Source organism: Archocentrus centrarchus, chromosome 24 (assembly GCF_007364275.1).
Source record: "Archocentrus centrarchus isolate MPI-CPG fArcCen1 chromosome 24, fArcCen1, whole genome shotgun sequence".
Lineage (NCBI taxonomy): Eukaryota > Metazoa > Chordata > Actinopteri > Cichliformes > Cichlidae > Archocentrus > Archocentrus centrarchus.
Genome location: NC_044369.1, coordinates 3,838,085 through 3,855,188, shown reverse-complemented (window position 1 = coordinate 3,855,188; position 17,104 = coordinate 3,838,085). Strand labels below are relative to the sequence as shown.

Below are 17,104 nucleotides of genomic sequence, written 5' to 3'. Positions count from 1 at the left end.
ATGAGGTTCAGTTTTGTGGAAACCAACAGTACTGCTCACTGTGGGCAGATGGGCACCAGAGGGGCAGCCCATAGTGTGGGCTGACTGACCACCTGTGCTCCACAATACACTGCTGCCACCAAATGGTATAGAGTGTGGACCAAAATGTTCCTTTATAAAGAAAAAAATATATAAATATTGGCGACACCGTCTATTGAAACAAGCTTCTTTTTTAATGTAAGAGTTATTTAATGAAATGTAAACATGCTATGGTTACTTTGGAGTCTTTTTTCTCTCTTGCTCTCTCCTTCTGGTTGAGATGGTGGGACTATGGGCTCAGATTCCTGGAAGAGAATCAGGCTCTGGGCAAGGGATCTACTTAAATCATTCATTTTATTTACTGGGTGACAATGGAGGCAGCAGTGATGTGTATGTGGATGCAAGAACATGCACAAAAACACAAGTTAAATGAAGCAGCAATCAGAATGATTAGAATATGTCATCTTCATTACACTTAAATTTTAAAGGTTGGGGAAATCCCCATTTTATTATGGATGTTAAACAGGAATGAAATAACAGTGAAAGTAAATTGTTCCAGTTCAGGTAACATTGGGACAGTTAGTCAAACGTGCATGCCGCATGATGCTCCATGAGGTTTATTGGCTGCAGCTGTTCATGCGACTGCAGTTCACTTCTTCGCCACAAGGCGTCACTGCCGGACCAGCCAACTGTGATACATATTTTAGAGGCTTATTTGTTTTAAATAATTTTAAATAAAATATCTAAAGGCTTATATGTTAGTAACAGAAGTTATATAAAAAAATAAATAAATAAACGAGGGTTATCCACAGTATTACAAACACAGAAACACAGAAAAGACTTAGATTCCAGTGTCATAGAAATTATACTCCAGATCTATATTCCAGGAAGAATATAATAATTATTACGAAATTTCAAGTCAGAGCTGCAGCGTCCGTCAGTAACACCAGAACAGGATGCACGTTTCTGCAGTGCTTTTGGTCTGTCACGTGACAACAACACACAGCCTACCAGCAGCAGAAGCTCTGCCCACTGCAGCTCAGATGAGTCTTGTGTTACATTTATGCTCCGCCTTCTAAGGATGAAACCAAATAGTGATAAAATAAATAAATAAAACGTCACTGACAGGATGCGGTCTGACACGCCCCTTACTGGAAACACGGCCCGGAAGAGGCGAAACATCAAATTAAAGAAAATATTACCGGAAGCTAAGAAGATTTTCTACTAAATATTCGCGTTGAAAGTCACAATAAATATATACCAGTCTCTGCAGTGCATGTTAGCTTATGTTAAGCTATTATCTCCACCTGTTTGTCCCTTGTGTTATCAAGTGCATATACTTATTTATGTCATCAAATTAATATTTGATGCTGACATGATATGTATATTTTGTGTCTGAGTGCATTATTTTACTTTAAAATTATTTAATTTACGACTTGTAGGAGTTAGTTTAATCTATAAAACCTACAACACTGTTTAAATGAACAGACTACGGAGACTATAAAAGCATAAACACACCAGGCTGTTTTTGAATGATAATAAATTAAAAATAAAATACTAAACTTAAAGTAATTAATATTTTAAGTATTCTTTTCTTTGTAAGTCTGAGGGTTTAGCATTTTTTAGTAAGTTTACACTGTCCAAATAAAGACTCAGATACTCCAGATAATATATGAGGTAATCACAATACTTCCAGAAACATTAAAATTGTGTATTTTAATATTTTGCTAGTAATGTGGAGAAGACAAACAGATGCGAGACTTAAATATATATAACATATGAAAAATATCGTTTCAACAACCTGACCATGTGGATATAATTATAGTTTTTGCAAACCTTAAAACAAACAACAACAAAAACAGTAAGTAGAATAAATAAATAAACCAGAATAGTTGCGGATTTATATTTGTCATTAATTATTCTTTTTCATGGTTCTTTATTGTTCTGATTCCACTTTGTTGAGTAACTTTGTTCCAGTTTAGTTTTCTCTTCTTTTTAAGTTCTTTATTTTATTAGTTTGCATTTGTGCCAGTGTTTGTTAAAGTATTGAGATATTTATATTTACATTTAAAAACAAACAAATAAACAAAAAGCAACTATAACACGTAACATACCCTAAGGAGATGAATGTAACTATGCATATGTTTTTAAATATGCATCTGCTTAGGATCATTTTCGTCTTCAGCCCGTTTACACTTTTGGCAAGTGGAAAGCGAGCCGACTTATTTTGAAAAGTTTTGCTGGAAGTGACGTGTTTTATTTTGGCTCGCCCCGCTGCCACTTCTGCTTTGACTGGCTCACTTTATGCGACGCGCCATCTAGATAAAAGGCGTTTATCTGCTGTTTAGCAGCAGTACCTGAAAAAATTTTCAAGTTTACACATAGGAGCTTCTGGGGAGATACTTTAACGTTATATCCGTTAAGTATTTGATTTCTGCGTGTGGGCAACTCGAAAAAAGAAAAAAAAAGCGAATTATCCACTTAGCTAATTGGTAGCTAACTGTTAGCTTGTGACGTTGTTAGCTAAAACAGCAGACCCGCGCACGAACTGGACAGCCTGTTTATGTTTTCGCCACTTCACAGATATGTTGGACGGATCTACCGCTCACGGCGATGAAGCCAACATCGGCAACGTCGAAAACAACAACCCAAAATCGCTGATTTCCGGCAGCGATGTGACGAACAAAACGAAGCAGGTGTTGATGAAGAAAGGAGGAAGGAAGCTGCGGAACACCGCGGCGCTGCATCACCACAAACCCCCGAGAAACTGCCCGAGCAGCCGCCTGTCCGATCACAACAATCACAACAACACCCTGACGGCTTCGGCTGGGCACAGACCCGCAGCTCAGAGCGGTACCGAGTCCGGAGAGACCGTGCTCACCCTCCATTTCCTCAAACATGGAGCCAGGAAAGAGGTACAGATTACCACCTGCTGCGCTGCCCGGCCTCGGTATTTAACTGACAAACAGGGCGTAGCATGTTAAATAAAGGCCGTTAAAACCATAATGACAAATAAATTTATAATTAAGTGTATAATCATAGCTGTTACCTTCTGAACGTATCAGAACTTCGAGTAAGGGGTTATTTATAAGCTAAGCATTTTATGAAGAATTGATATTTGCAGCCATGTGTACATCGAAGTGTTTGATAATAAATGTAAAAGTACAGGGAAGTGAAACAAAATTAATTAGGTTGAAACTCTGTTGTTGTGCCTGAGGCGTTTTCCAGTGACGCAGTTACCAGTCTGTGTGTTGAGGATAATTGCTGAAACAAGTCTGTTCCTCTTTCCACCTGCTGATTCATCAAGAAAAAAATGTCCCAAATTCCGCATTTGGAGGCAGACTTGTCTGTCAGATAAATGCAGAAAGGAGATGACGTTCAGGCTTTATTTATAATGGCCACCAAAAAAAAGACAATGAAAATGTGTTTGATCTAGGAAGTATATTTCTCTTAAACCTGACTTGTTAAATTTAGTATACATGTGCAGGTTTGTTACTACTTATTAAAAGTGTTTGGCTCCTGCTTAAGAAGCTTTAGTTGGCCCTCCACCAAAGGAAAATCACCAGGACTGGATTAACATTTAAACATTTTCTTTCTTTAACTGGGGTTTAATTTACTTAAGCCTAACTATTTGTGTTTACTTCTGTTAAGTAAAGTAATATAGACTCACACAAGCAGAGCAGTGTGGTTATGTGGACTGTTTTTTTGGGGGGGGTGGAGAACAACTATGAACTTGTTCAGTCTACTGCAGTGGTATGCCTCCAAGCTCAGTTCATTGCGAAATAATGACATCAGCTGATTGGGAGCGGGGCTTTTTCACATCCAAGTCACATACAAGCCTCTTCCTACTCATTTTTTACACTGATTTATATTCAGATAATGTTTTTTTTTTTTTTTTTTTTTTTTTTTTTTTTTCCCCTTCCCCAAAACTGATTAGGAGTCAATAAGGGTCAATAAACTTAGTGACATTGGTTTAGTCAAATCTTACCTTTATGCATCGCGATGCCTGTGTGAACATGTAAACAGATGTGAGTTTGGATATGCGATCACAGAAGGAAATAAAGTGAGTAAGGAATGACGTATAGACAGAGTACTTCAGTTTCTCCAAAAGTGAAACCTAAACTTGAGGCTGTGTGTTTGTCTCGGTAGCTGACAAACTGATCTCAGAGGGAAGTTAATATTGGACTTAAATTGACTCCAGATGACTCATTATGTTTATGTAAATACTGGCTGTAGAAATAAGCAACTCTTTGACAGCAGCTTCACCACATAAGCCTAAAAGGTCATGATATTGTACTGTTAGTGTATTATTTTTGGTTTCAAAGCCAAATGTAAACATCTACTCATTTTTATGATTATAACTTAGTTTTAATTACCAATTTGGCCTCTAAGGATTATATAAAGAAGATAAAAGTGATTAAACTGTTGTTGGGCTGCCTTGATTTCCTTTTGTCATTTAAATCAAGCACAAATCATATCTTGACAGCACTGTAGTTTCAACAGAAAGAAAAGGAGTGAGATTTGTCTGAAGGAAGTTAGAGTAATCATTCCTGCTGGTGAAGCTGCAGAAACCCTCAGTTTCCACATATGTGTTTTACCCACAGACCACCTGTAGTGGAGGCTGCAGCAGATTGGGCCTGGCACAGTTTACCTTGTGGAAATGGTTTTAAGGTCAAAATACCCCCTATAGTGGTCCCTACATTATATATAAGAGATCACCACCATGACATGAGTGTGTTTGTTCACACACATCACACATTGTTTTTCAGCCTGGGATATATTAACCCAGGATATTTTTTAAAGTTTGCAGCCATACCTGATGATTAAATTTCATTGACTATAGTCAAGTAATAAAATTATTTTTTTAAGTAATTGTCAAAAAAATGTTTGTTTTTGTAGCTGCTGAAATCCAAAGGTGTCAGATTGGAGCGAGGGGCCACACAACCAGGAGGTCAGGCTAGCCGTAACCTCCCTAAACACGATCAGACCTGCCATAATGTGAACGCCAGGAGCCATAAGCCCAAGCAGATCCAAACGCCTGGTGCTGCTCACTCCACAAAGAAGAAAGACAGCAGCACTCCGAATAAACCCGCCTCTGTCCACCAGGCTCGAGAGCAGAAAAAACCTCTCCACGCCTCCAACAACGTGAAGATTGTGAACGCACCACTTGATGAAGCTGCATCTGAATACCTCAAAGATGGTGAGAAGGTATATGCTGGAGCTAAGTTCAGTGAGCCACCCTCACCCAGTGTCTTACCGAAGCCACCCAGCCACTGGGTCGGAGAAGACGAGCCTCTGAAGAGCAACCAAAGCCAAGAGGAAATGACTGTTCGTTTGAAGTCGCTGCTGAAGGTTCAGGATGCATCATGACCACAATTTGGAGTTTCAAATCAGAGATGACCTATGATATGTGATCACCTGTAACACAATTGGAAACTTAGAATGGAAAGTTAAATGTAGTTTGGCCTTTTAACACACTGCAATATAATGTAGGGAGTTTTAGTCACTGTAGTACAATTTCCCATTAGCCAACATGCTGCCTGCATTTGTGAACATTATGTACACGTTGTGTTGTTGCTGGAAATCTGACTGACATGCTGTGTATGTCAGATGTTTATCAGATACTTCCTGACTTCTGGTCAGCAGATAGATTATTTTTGTTGTTGTTGTTTTTGATAGTGAGATTGTGCAGACGTGAGCTGAAGTCGCCTCCAGCAGCAAAACAATCAGTGTCTCATGTTTACGTCATGCAAAGTGATGATGGCACTTTCTTTGTGAACACTTATGAAATGGCAGCCACGTGTTTGACTTTTTAAACACTTGTGTAAATGTACATAATATATTGTAAGCATATATTTGTGTATATTTTTCTTGTTATTTTAACTGAGATTCTAGTTTTGTTACTGAGGTTTTTCCAGGAAAAAAAAAAAATAGTCCCCTGCAAACTGAGGCACTTTGTTACAGCTTCATCAGTGTGAGGCACAGTGGATGTAAGAAAGACTGTTCTTACTGATTTACACTGAGAACCATCGGGAAGGGCAGGATACGTTGATGTTCCAAAGCTTGACCAGCCACTTTGATGAATTCACCAGCCAGCTCAGAGCACAGGAGAGGAGGACTTCCAGGATTCTGGCTGGGTACCTTTCAAAATGGCGTGGAAAGCGGACCACCCCCCCACCCCCCACCCCCACCCCCCAAAAAAAAGAAACAAAACAAAGGCATGCCCTTAAGTTACAGCTGCTAGCTGAAGTTGTTTCCCTTCCCTGAACACGGGTCCAGCCAGTGGAGAGTCTAGAGGCAAATCAGGGACTGTGAAGCTGAAGGGGCCGCTGAAGCCTTAGTGGACGCAAGAAGACGACAATTTGAAAAGTCGCACAAACCAGCTGCTGCAGAAAGCCAGTGTCCTGCATCCACACAAAGTGCTTTTTTCTTTTTTAACTTCATTGCACTGATGTAAAAGAAGTACGTCCACATTAAGCTAGCTTTTTGTTTTTTGTTTTTTTTCCCGTTTCTATTGAGCGCGAAGCCCCATTTTATTTTATTTTATTTTTTTATTTTGTTTTGCTTTTTTGGTCTCCACACCAGAAAGCTAATGTTTACAAAATGGTATCTCAAGTATGTCTACACAATAATGTCTGCGGACCTCATGGCAGTAACAGTAAGAAGACAGTTTTCTTAATTTTTTGATGATTAGGCACTTTAAGTGTTAGTGAATGAGTAACTCAGCTGTCCTCATTTTTCTATGAAATATCAGGATTGGAGTGAGTTGATTAAACAGAAAAAAAAAAAAAAAAGAGCCCCGAACATTTGCTGCTTCCAGCTTCTCAAATCTTCTAAAAACATTTCATTGTGTTGCTTTTGAATCTGGAAATCGTCTAAATTTTGAGCTGATCTCAGACATTTTATGTAGATATGAATCAGGCAGTCCAGCAGCCTCGTGCTGATTTGTGCTGTTGTGTGGCAGTAAAAGTGAGTGAACATGCAGTAAAGGGAGGATGTCTAAACGAGGAAAGAACAGAGTCTCGGGAGAGCGTTTGTGAGCTGTTTATTTGCTGAATGAAAAAAAGATTAAAGTAAGTTGTAAAGAGATTAATTTTTAAAGTTTAGCTTTTTCAGTGATGATGGCGAGTAAACAAAAGGACAAAAACACTGTTGTAGACCCGCATCGTTCCCACATGTCAACTTGTTAGAAATCGTGTCAGCTTCGTGTGGACGTACAGTTTTTTTTTTTGTTTTTTTGTTTTTTTTTCCCCCCTCTTTAAAGGGGACTTAATTTTGACTCACCTGCTCATGCCACGTACCTCTTACCTATACTCTCATTTCTTACTTACATGAATGTTTACCAGGAGTGCAGTATGTGTTGATTTGACAGATCATTTTGTGATTATGTACCACAGGTTTTCTTTTTTTTCTTTTTACTTGTTTTTCATGGATGCAGGCAGCTGCTGGATCTTTTTTTTTTTTTTTTTTTCCTTGACCTCTGTGACGCCACTTGAATGGAAAATTGTATTAATGTAGCAAAAAAAAAAAAACTGCCCATTTTATTGCAGTGTTTTTAAAATCATTCCATTCCATTTATAAGAATAAGCTTAAAATACATGTCCATGCCACAATTTGAGAATCAAAGACATTTTATTTTATGAAGTCTTTCATATCTAAATTTAAAACTCTATTAAAATATTGATTACCCCTACAGTGGTGGTGTTTGAGTGTTCATTACAGCTGCAGTTATTTCTGTGAAAATCACATAAGGAAATACTTTTACCAGAATAAGGAACTTGCAGTTTTCTATTACAGCGTCACGCCATCATTTAAAAAATAGCTCGTTTAACTACAGTGCTTATCTCGTTCTAGCAAATTGCTTTGACTGAAAGAAATAGGCTGTGTTATTTCAGTATATATCGTATTATATGCAGAGCCGTGAAAAACTGCGGACCGCTGTTCACACCTCTTATTAATTCACCTGGATCTGGATTAAAACCTCAAGATTCAGGTTGATGTGTTGTTGAAGATGTGATGCAAAACGTCTAGTTTTACCAATAGTAAAGAATTCTTCCAAATATTCCTCAATCCATTTCTAAGATGGACCACGTCCTACCCGCGGTAAAATGTTGCAAATCCCTCTCGATCCTGTGACTAACTGAAGGTGTTGGGAATATTGAGTCTGACACGGAATTAAATCCACTGATTAGTCACAGTGTACAAATTTATATTGTGAGAAAAACCCTGAAAAATTGAAAGGAGCAGAGTTTCTGGCAGCTACATCATTGCCATAAATGTGCTCTGGGACTGGACACAGTGACCGCCTGCTGAGTCTTATTCTAATTTGACCTGGCCTATTTAGAAATCATAAAGCACTTAGAAAAGATTTAAATTAAATTCAGATTGGATTTAATGTTTTATTCACTCATGGAGAATTAAAGAATTTATAATTAAAGAAGAATTTATGGACAAAAAAGCCACTGAGCTTCTTTACTGTGCAAATTCTGCACATACACATTTTGGTTTTCATAGTTTTTTAATATATGAGGATACAGGTGAAATTTTGATGGTGGGGGGGGGCCTCACAACTCTCTCTCTCTCACACACACACACACACACACACAGTGTAAGTGCAAAAATAATTGCGTATAGCAATAATCAGTAATTTCAATAGCATCATTCCAGCTTTTGATCAGCACCATGGACAGCACCTGCAGTCAGAGGGCCTGGGAACAGGCACATTTCTCTAAGCTTATGCTACAAACTTTCACCGGCCCACAGCAGATTCAGCCGTGCTGAAGCAACAGAAAGACTGTTTTCCTTTGTTGTACTTTGTCATGCATGGGTTATAAGTCCTGATTTCTCCTCTGCATTTCTTGAAACGTACATTTATCTGTGTTTATCCAGGCATCACTTCTCCTGCATTTCTGTACTTCATTATACAATCCTTGCACATGTGTTCACCATTTTTTGATTCCTTTACTGCATCTCTATGCATAATTTCTTCAGTTCTTTCTTCTTGTCCTCTGTTGTATTTTTTTTCTCTTTTACATCTATAAAGTATTTGCAATTCTGTATATTTCTTCTCAAAATCTTGGAGGATATTCTGCATCTTTCTCCATATTTCTTTCTCTCCAGTTTGTGGAGTTTGCACTGCAGCTCTTGGTGTAGTTTCTGCTGTTGTGCCTTCTCTTCTTGCAGGACTTCACCATGCATTATCATATCATATCTTATCTACCATGTATTGTTTGCACCTCCAGATTTTTTTCACTCCATGTCTTGGTACTGCATCTCTTGCCTCTTGCTATTTCTTCATTATAGGTTAATGAAAGAAGTTGCAATACACATTGAGATTGAGATAACTTTAGGATGAATTCTGTTTTTGTGTTTCAAGATATTTTCCTTTTAGTCTGAGTGAATATTTGTTTTATAATCTTAATCGCATCTCATTTAAAGAATACAAAGGCACATTACGGTCACATTAAGATTTTCTTTTAATTTTTTAAATTTAATTTTGAGAAAAAAGTCCAAAATAAGGTTGAAGTTGTCAGTTCAAGTTGTGGCTGCTTTACCCTCTACAAAATGCTTTGGGTTGATGAGTTAGTGAAACAACTTGATCAGCTGTCAACATGTCCCCTCTGTACTGCACAGAGGTGTAACCATCAGCATCCTTTCATCTGTCCTTTGCCAGCTATTTAATTTTGCACCAATCCAGCCAGCTCTTCCAAGTTTGTGTGTTTTTGTGTGTGTGTGTGTGAGCAGATGAAGCTTTCTGCACCATCTCTTTAAAATCCTCATATTTATCAGCACATTATGTTTATGTGCTGAAAGAGAAATAATTTCCTTGTTACTAAAACCGATTCTGAAGTATGATGTCACTTATTCATCTATACAAGGTATTTTGTTGAAGGTAGTATTTTGACTATGTTCTCAAAATTTTGACTTTATTCTCAAAATGCACAATTAAAATGTTTTTAATGTGTCACTAATACTCCGTCATAGAAGACAGACCACTTTGGCTTTTATAAAATGTCTTTATTGAGCTTTAAGTAAAATCAAAATCCTTTATCAGTTTTTATTGTAAGTAATCTGCAATTAAAATGTACATTCAGTTTTACTTTTCTGTGTGTTTTCTTGTCTTTTTAAGCTGAAAGCGTGGAGAACAAACCTGTTTTTTTTTTTTTTTAATTTTTTTCCTTGCATATCCTCTTCCAGCCACTAGAGGTCCTCAGTCTGTAAGCATGCACCCAGTTCCTAATTTTTTTGTATGTGTCACGCACTGCAAAGAAAGTAAAACACACTGAGGTCATGGCTTTTTTTAAAACGCTCCTTTTTATGGCTTCGCTTACTCTAGGATGATTCGCTGGGTTAACTGGTCATATGAAGCTGATTTCAACTCAATAAATTAACCGTGGGTTTCCCAGTCTGGCTTTGAACGTGCTCACGAGGGAGCACTGGCAGTGATGCTGCATTTTTTTCATAAATATTATTAAACTACAGTATCACAAATATTAGAAAAATGAGATGTTACACACATAATTAAAACTACATGTGGAAAATATAAATTAATGATCAAAGTTGGATTTTTCTAAATTAATATAAACAGAGTAATTTCTTGTTATACTGAAATTAGTTGCTGATTCTGTCATATTTTCCTCTAAAGGCTGCCAACAGCAACATTTAAACTGATAACTAATGCAAACTGAGTTATGATGCACCTGAAATTCACTTAGGTCATTATAATGTAGCTCCTAAATTATTATTAATTATAAGACGTATGAGCATGTGATTGTATGAAATAGAAAGCACACTAATGACATTTGCATTTTCTGCATTACTTGGAAGTTTTGTATATTGTTTTTGTAACTAGATTGTGAGTTTCTAAGAATTGTGATGTTTTCACCAAGAGTGGTTTCTCTCTCCATGACTTCCTGTTTTCTGTCTTCTCTTCATCAAAACACTTCCTCATCAGTTCTCTGGAATAAGCCAAAAATGAGGAACAAACATCTTAAAATGATCTTAGCTTCCTTCTGCAGCTGTAACCATGTTAGACGTACACAGCCAGTTTCCCAGTCATGGATTAAGCATGGTCCTAGACTAAAAGGAAAAAAGTCAATGAAGACCACAATAGGAAAAAGTATTTAGTCCAGGATTTGACATAATCCCTTTATGGGAATCTGGGCCACAGGGTCAAACTGTAGCAGGAAAAGAGTTTAAGTGTTCGCCTGTTATTGCACTGATTAATGTAAACATTTATGTTAACTTTACGGTGTTTGTATATTCACCTTCATCACTCGTCTTCTCCTCTGAGTCTCGTCCCAGCATCCATCACAGACGGACTTTAGGATGGGACTGTGTGTACCTGCTCAGTGGTTCTGCAGCTGCACATATTCAGGTTTGAAACATACAGTGTTCCTTATTTTTTGGTACATTTTCTGTTATTCTTATCACATGAATCTCTAATGATGTTCATGAGTGACGTAAACAACAGGCCTATGACTGACAGACTGTGTTCAACCAGCCAGTTATTTTAATGAACTGACATTAAGTAACAATATTTTTGTGATATTTGTAACCTTTAATGTTTTCTTTATTGATTTTAAAACAATACTGCTGATTAAATCCTCCACTGCAGCCTCTCTCTCCTCACAACAGTGAACACAGACTTTAATGAAGGAAAAGAACTGAAAATTCAATGAATGAACGCTGCAGTCAGAAATGAACACTGAAGCACAGCTTTAATACAATCAAAACTCAAGTATAAATTCAAATGCATGTTAGACAACATCAAATAACCATCAGCAGGACAAACCCCCCCCCCCTAACACAGCAAAAGCAGTGATGTGACTTCCTACTACACAGCAGGAGTGGTGATACAACAGCTGCTGATCCGGCTCAATAAAAGTTTCTAGTTATATCACAGAAATGTATTAATTTATTTTAGTGAAAAAGAATTGATTTAAAAACCTTTCCTCTTAAAGGAGGGCAACATGGCACCCCATGTTCTAAACAAATCTGAGGATACTTGCTGTTAATCGTTGAAACAGATGTTATCCAATCACTTCCTCTTAAATATTTGTGTTTTTAAGTTTATCTCAGGTTCATGTGATGTTTGTCTCTGCTGCCATTTTCATTAAAATGCTTCCTCTTCCTTTCTCAGAAGTCCTTAAAATGGGGAATAAGACTAAACTAGGTCTCACTTCTGCAAATGCATTTGTCACTGATCAGCCACAGACAGTCGAGCTGTCATGGGCAAAGAGTTTCAGTGCTGTTTCTGCTCTAATAAACCATCACCTGTTCAGCTTCCTGTCTCATCTTCTCTTCTTTAGGGTGCCAAACATTTTACAAACTCACCGAGACAGAATGTGCTCCTTTTGGGTGGTTTACATAACTTCAGGTCTCAAGTATGCAACGCTCATGATGATTTATGTTTGTCTGAGTGATTCAGTGATGCACACTGTTTCTAAATAAAACCTCTACAAGCACCTTGAAGTGACTGATTGTTGTGATTTGGCGCTATATAAATAAAATTGAACTGATTGAATTAAATTGAACAACAGCCTCTCTGTCCTCACTACTCCATGTCCTCTCTACTCAGGCTGGAAACTTTCACTCTTTTAGGCAGCACAACTCAAAAAAATCTGTAAGCACAGATGTTATTGAATACAAAAGAACTCAATACTCCGCTGAATAAAAGCTATAATAAGAAATGCAACACAAGGTCAGAAAACATTTCATTTGATCATTAAACAGCATGTTATTAATAATAACGACTGAAACAATTAGATTTAAATCAGCTCATCAGTGAGTTAAATCTTCATTCCTCTGATGTTTGTCTCTGTTGCTCTCATTACACTCTCATCAAAATGTTTCCCCTTCATTTAATCAAGTGTAAAAATGATGAAAAAGACTGTAACAATGTCGGCAGCTGTATCTGTTACTTCAGAGAGTCCCACTGTCCTGGGCAGGGAGTTTGACCGTCCACCTCTCTGTTCTTATAAAAAACAAGCTGCATTATTGCAAGATCACAATCATCTTACAGACACACATCTGCTTCTGTTTAGAGCCCCACAAACATCACAAAGGCACCGCGCAGCTGGAAGAAAATGTGCAGCTCTTGAGTCTCGATATAACTTTTGTTTTTTACTTGTTTAAAAGAGCTTCATGAATTTACTTTCCATGTACATAAAGTTAGAGTGAATAAAACTAAATAAGTGAAGTTACAATGAAGAAGTGAAAAGTTAAGATGATGAAATGACATCACTCAGACAAGGAAGTACAAATATAAATAGACTGATTCCTAAAAAACTCTGATCTGTTAAATGCTGCAGACTAGAAATCGTCTCAAAAACAGACGAGCTCTGACACTTTGACATTTGAGCTTCAGAAGGAGACCGAGACCGAGAAGCACGATGGCCGAACGCAGATGGATTCAAATATCCTGCCTGATGCTGATGATTCCTTCTGCAGGTGAAGATACAGACAAGAAAACATCGTTTTCTGCTCATTAACCCTCTTTTAGAGCAAACACGATAACTGTGACTGCTTTAGTGGATCTTCACTCTGACTGTAAAATTTGTCTGTGCTGTTATTTATTTTTCAGATTTATGTTACATCGCACCGACACCTGAAAAATACATTTTAAACAGAGCCGGAGAAGACGTCACTTTGCCTTTTCCAAACATGGAAAACATTCCGGAGAACTGTAGCGGTGTTGAGTGGATGATCTTTGGTAGGGAAGTAGTAACGATCACACCTGGGGCAACAGGTGAAATCGGCCAAAAGTATTCAGACAGACTGAGCATGACAGCCAACTGTTCTCTGGTTATTAAGCAGGTCACAGCTGAGGATGCCGGTTATTATGACTGTAAACAATACAAATCAGGAAAGCAAGGTCACATTGATTTGGTTCATCGGACTGTGTTTGATCTGTCTGTTGTTAACAGTGAGTATTCCTGTCAAAACAATCTCAGCTCAAACTGTTTTTAACACTAAACATGGAAACATGACAATAATGATGAGAAAAGCGATGAAGATGATGAGTCTAATTTGTGTCGTCTTACATTTTCTCTTTCTTCAGTTACTGAACTGAAGAGGGCTGATGGGGTGAAGCTGATATGCTCTGTGGTGTCACTGGGAATGTGTCATTACTCAGTGATGTGGGAGTGGAATCATACTGTGACTCCAGCATTTATGCTAAGAATCGGCCGTTGTTTTGCTTCTGTGAATTTTCTGGCGTCTGCTTTCTCATCAAGGGATCACTCAGTGACGTGTAAAGCAAACAATACCAACACAGGTGAAGAGCATCGGTTCACCTTCAGCCCCCACCTTTCAGGTGAGACACTGTGATCATGATGAGCTGTTCAAGGTGACCCAAAAGGAAATATATCCTAAAAAATCATGAGGTATTTTTGGGCTTTTTTCATTTATTCAGATGACACAAAAATTGAAACGACTAGATCAACGAGCACGGCTGAAGGCCCCACAGAATCAGTCTCAGCCTCGACAGCAGCCGCTGAAGCTTCAGGTGATAAAACAGGTGAGATCACGATGAGATCCTGTTTAAGATGGTGCAGCTGATGTACTTCATCTTTATATTCACTGCTGATGAAAAACGTGAATTCGAGCACTTTTGGTTCAACTGATTTTTCCAGGTGAGACAAAATCAACAACACACAACCCAACCGGATACACGGAAACCAGCACAGCATCAGCCAGGTCAAACCCACTGACTGATGTTGACTTAAGAGGTAGTTACTCAACACTGGGTCTGTATTTTATGTGTCTGTAATATGTTTTTAGCTTTCATTTTTGCCTTGTTTTTTTTATGGGATTTGTTTTAATAGGTAATTACTTTGTGCTGAGACAAAACTGACTGCATATCTTTGTAGGAAACCAAACATGAAAGTGATCTATATGATAACTATTGATTTGTTTCCAAACACTGCTACCTATTTGCATCAATTTTACACTATATACAGTATCAAAAAGTAAATACAAATAAATAAAATCATACTTCATGCAGACCTGGTGAGCTGTGAGGAGTGATTTACCATAAAATCATAAATTAAAGCTCTAATTTTCAGTTTTGTGATTTGTTTAAATTTGCCATAAACAAAATTGTTCATCATGCTTTTATGTTCTGACATATTTTTCATGCTGTTCCTGTAACTGATCATTAGCGGGAAACAAGTAAAATAGCCGTCAGGTGTCGGGCAGTAAATCTGCTGATAGAAACGAAGACATGAAAACAGAGTTTGTTCTGAGGCAGTGTGATGAGTTTTAATTATGAATTTTGCCTCTAACTTGAGTTTGAGATGGTTGTTTATAGACTGGATTGAGATTTAGAGACATGGAAATTTAAATCAAATTGCACAGAAAGCAAACAAGTAGTAGTGAATATAATTTTAAAGCATCAGGTTATTTGACTGGTTTTAATTATTTGTTCTCTTTGCAGGATCGGGGAGGCTCACTGTCGTCTGTGTTGTCTGTGCAGCTCTTCTAATAACCGTTGTCACAGTTGTGATATGGATTCGAACTAAAGGTTCTAATATTTGTTTTTGTTTTTAATGATTTTACATTTTTACTGTTAATTTAAACTGAAACTGACTTTCTTCTCTGTTTTAAGGGAACACGCACCAGATGAATTATGTAGTGAGTACAAAACCGAATAAAGTTAAAGTTGTATTTCTGTCATTTGGTTTTGTTTTTTTTGTTTTTTTATTATTGTTATTATCTGTGGGTGATATGTACAGTCTGAGAATATTTAGGATTTCTTGTGCTGAATCTGATTCAGCAGAGATTAAAATATTGAAAAAGCAGATCAATGATGCACTCTTCGATATCGTCACTGAAGGTGCATTCATTTATTTTTATTTATGTAACTCAGATTTTCATGAGTACTGTGTGTCTTTTCTTCACAGATCCACCATGATGAAAACGAAGATGATGCAGTGAATTATGAAAATCCCAGAGGCTTATTTTCTATCAGACTCAGCTGATAAATAACATCAACTCACCAGACAAGTCGTCAGTTGTATTGTCAGTATGATCCCATCAGGAGTTCATTTATAATCCTTGACATATAAAACAAATTATGAACATCACATCATTTTATGATTAACACTTGAATCTGTGTATAAGTGTATCTGAGCAGTTTTTCATATTTTGTTTTGTTCCCTCAGACTCCCCGATGAGTCGGTCTGTGTGAGTCAGCCGTCGGGTCTCCACTTCCGTCCTCTGCCTGGTTGTTTAGTGCAACTTCTCTTTTTTTTTTTTTTAAGTCTACCAACCAACCTTTCAATATCTCTGACATTTATATTTTATTTCTCTGTAAATGATTATAAGAGACTTAATGTTATTCGGTTTGTTAAGTACTTGCATGTTTTTTATTGGTAGCAGCTCGTGTTCGAGCTGATGATTAAATGAATCATTTTATGGTAAAAGAAAACCTTATTGTACCTTTTTAAAAAAAAAATATGATTAAAGGTTGAAATGTCCACTGCAGCTTCTCTCTTCTTTAGATTTCACCTGAAGTCACAGCATTTTAGACACTGTCAAAGCATCAAAGAAGGCTTAAAGATGCAGTAATTCATGGGTTGTTCAAATTATCATGTAATTATGAATATATAAATTGCTTCCAGTGAGAAGACAGAAGCTCTGGTTCAGACTGTGTAGACATCCACTCAGAGTGGTGAATAAGTCGGCGCCTTGGAGCAGGCATGACGTCCCACTACATGAACAGAATCAAATCAATGACCAGGGAAGCTCCAACTTCCTGAAACAATATAGGGACACCTATTTTGTGACCAGCTGTGATGTGTGGTTTGGAGATGGTGGTACTGACAAAAAGACAGGAGGTGGAGGTGGCAGAGCTCTTCAGTGGGAGTGACCAGGATGGACAAGATAGAAATGAGTGCATCAGGACAGCTGAGGTTGAGTGGATTGGAGACACAGGGAAGGCTGAGATGGTCTGAAGATTTGCAGAGCAGGAAGAGTGGATATATTGGACAAAGGATGTTCAATATGAAGCGGCCAGGCAGGAGGAAATGAGGAAGACCACAGAGTTGGTTCAAGTACTGAAGGAAGACAGGGAGAGGGTTAG

General features: G+C 37.7%; 2 protein-coding genes across 2 annotated transcripts; both read left to right on the top strand.

Annotated features, from left to right (window-relative positions):
• Positions 1-2,297: 2,297 nt before the first annotated feature.
• Positions 2,298-6,205, top strand: LOC115774709 (proline-rich nuclear receptor coactivator 1-like). Its single transcript, XM_030722094.1, has 2 exons — positions 2,298-2,933; positions 4,918-6,205. Exons 1-2 carry the CDS (start codon positions 2,604-2,606, stop codon positions 5,386-5,388), a joined length of 801 nt encoding a protein of 266 aa, XP_030577954.1. The 5' UTR covers positions 2,298-2,603; the 3' UTR covers positions 5,389-6,205.
• Positions 6,206-13,331: 7,126 nt separating this feature from the next.
• Positions 13,332-16,439, top strand: LOC115774662 (uncharacterized). The gene is made up of 9 exons (XM_030722020.1): positions 13,332-13,470; positions 13,604-13,945; positions 14,081-14,335; positions 14,435-14,539; positions 14,655-14,750; positions 15,458-15,544; positions 15,629-15,654; positions 15,924-16,041; positions 16,185-16,439. The coding sequence occupies exons 1-8, from the start codon at positions 13,413-13,415 to the stop codon at positions 15,999-16,001; spliced, it is 1,047 nt and encodes a 348-aa protein (XP_030577880.1). The 5' UTR covers positions 13,332-13,412; the 3' UTR covers positions 16,002-16,041; positions 16,185-16,439.
• Positions 16,440-17,104: the final 665 nt, after the last annotated feature.